Genomic DNA, 2,752 nt, shown 5'->3' on the forward strand with positions numbered 1-2,752 from the left:
TTTGGGTCGAAAAGTGGATCACGGACCCATCTTTGGGACATTAATTTGCCTTTCGTGCCACTATAAATTGTGAGAGATATTGGGGGTGACATGGATCAAACCTGAGTCCTCTGTCAGCCTGAGCTCTGATACCATGTCAAAAAACCAGTTACTCTGCAATAGAGTCACACAATCCTTACTTTGTGCAGAAGTGTAATCCAGCCGGAGTCTGTGGCCTATCATCACTCCAAAAAATAACCAATGCAATGAGAATGATTGCGTATGAGGTACCTGCAGATTCGGTGGATGATTACATTCAAATTGGTGAAAGTACTGCAATAGAAAGTTTAAGAAAATTTGTCATATCAATTAATCAGATATTTGGGGAGCAGTACTTAAGGTCTCCAAATAAGATTGATATTAAAAGATTGACCAAGATTGCAGAGAAAAAGGGGTTTCCGGGTATGTTAGGGAGCATAGATTGTATGCACTGGAGGTGGAAAAACTACCCGACTGCTTGGCATGGAGCATTTTCAGGTTGCTGTCACGAACCAACAATTATACTTGAAGCCATAGCTTCACATGATTTATGGACAAGCATGCTTATTTTGGATTGCCAGGCACACTGAATGATATTAACGTATTGGATCGGTCAAATTTATTTTCAGAATGGGCACAAGGTCGAGCCCCAAAAGTTAATTATATTTTGAATGGGCACGATTATGATATGGGATACTATCTTGCCGATGGCATATATCCTCCTTACCCTACTTTTGTCAAGACCATTTCTGCTCCGCAAGGAAATAAGGGAAAACATTTTGCTAAGATGCAAGAATCTGTTCGAAAGGATGTATAAAGAGCATTTGGTGTACTTAAAGCTCGATTTGCTATAGTGCGAGGACCAGCTCATTTTTGGGACATCGAAACGCTAAAGTATATTATGTTGGCATGTATAATTATGCATAACATGATTATTGAAGACGAAAGAGAGCTGTCTTTCAATGATTTCTTTCTTCCTTGAGTTAAAATATTTTCTTTCAATTTCCCCCATAGAACTTGTATCCACTGTCATTATTTTGGCATCAGCTTCGTTTTGTGCATAAGCTTCTTTTATCTTCTCACGTTCATCTTTTTCTTTTTCGCGTTCAACTTTCTCTTTTGCTAATTGTATCATCTCTTTAAAATGTTCATTCCTTTGTTTTTTGGATTCAAGTTGATCAGCTTTCATTTGTTCCAAAATGGCAGCTCCACCATCATCAATTTCATTTTCTAATCTTTTCCTTTTTTTCTCGATCTCTTTTGCAGCTTTCCTCCCAACTGGTCTTTTAAGTTACGAGTCCTTAATTTGGTGAACGAGTTTAGACACTGTTAGACTTACTCTTAGATTTGTGATCAAAGTTTAGTTAATTTTACTGTAAAAAATTATAAGACATGTGACATAAAATTTATACAATACCAAGTTGATAAGATATTTGTCGTTCTCGATAATATCATATCAGAATTTATTTTTTACGGCCTTCCACTAATATATATCAATTTTGCATCGATTATGAGTCAGAATCCACAAATTCAAAATCTAAGTTAGAAAATAAATAAAGGGATGCAACTTTGATCTCTGTATTAAATTCAAAACTCATGCTTTGGTATAGAAGGAATAATGGTGTTCAAAGCTCAAGTTTCTTCTCTCCCACTTAATCACATCAGGTTATGTGCACAACAAACCTAGTTACATTGAGTATACACATAAAAGTTGATATATTAAACAAAACAGTATTATTGTGTCAATTAAAAAGCAAATTTCAAGTATATAACTTCAGGTATTGCTCTGGGTCTCTGCTTGAGAATTCGCTGCTCCCTATAGAAGTGGTGACTGTTAATCTACGAGTTTATGATGATATTCAAATTGCAACATATCAGACAGCAGTTTAGAGTCCAGAGTTTGCAGTTTGTTCAGAAGTTCCAGCAGAGGCTATTTCTCAGGATTAGGTTTGTTAGGGTTTTGTGTAAATCTTGTTTATCTGGATAAACCTTATCTCAAACAAACTCATCACCTTATCTTATAAATCAAGTTTAAAATCTCTCAAGCCTTATCTCTTTACTTGATTTATCATTTTCAAACGTACTAACAGATTAGTTTCAAAGATTCATTCAAAATATTTTCAAACAAACTTATCTTCCAACCTTCTCTTGTGTTTGAAAATAAATCTGTTAGAACTTTGCTTATAAATACAACTCTTCATTTCAGATTTGTAGCTAACACTTTCACGAGAATCTTTCATCATCTGAAATCATTTTCTTGTTTCATACCCGAGATATTCATATCCAGAAAAACAAGAAACCTAGTTTGAGTTGTAATCAATTTGTTTATTCTTATACTTGTGTATTCATATCAACTTTGTGTCGGGTTGTGGCAAGCTTGATTTCAAAGTATAGCAAGGTAGCTAGAAGGCTAAGGAATAGCAGTGGGCTAGGTAGCAAGGTAGCTTGGGAAAGGGTTTCTTTCAGGTGCTATATTTGTAATCAAGGAAAAGATTGTAAGTTCTTTTATTAAAGTTGATATAATACATTCTCTATGCTAGTTGGCATGGGGACTTGGATGTAGGCCATAGACTAGGTGTAGGGGCCGAACCAAGTGAAAACTTCTGGTGTTTTTACTTTTCATTTTTCAGCATTCTGCATTTTATTTCTGTTATTTATTTTCTGCAGTGTAATTGAGACTGTCCCATACCCTGTCTCATTTGTAAAGGGACTGTCCCATTTGCATAAGAGACTG

The 2,752-nt window shown here is 35.4% G+C and overlaps 1 protein-coding gene across 1 annotated transcript; it reads left to right on the forward strand.

The window, feature by feature from the left end:
• The first annotated feature begins 245 nt into the window (after positions 1 to 245).
• LOC141706505 (uncharacterized) lies at positions 246 to 835 on the forward strand. The gene is made up of 2 exons (XM_074509239.1): positions 246 to 441; positions 600 to 835. The coding sequence occupies exons 1-2, from the start codon at positions 246 to 248 to the stop codon at positions 833 to 835; spliced, it is 432 nt and encodes a 143-aa protein (XP_074365340.1).
• Positions 836 to 2,752: the final 1,917 nt, after the last annotated feature.

The sequence above is a fragment of the Apium graveolens genome, chromosome 2 (genome assembly GCF_009905375.1).
Source record: "Apium graveolens cultivar Ventura chromosome 2, ASM990537v1, whole genome shotgun sequence".
Classification (NCBI taxonomy): Eukaryota; Viridiplantae; Streptophyta; class Magnoliopsida; order Apiales; family Apiaceae; genus Apium; species Apium graveolens.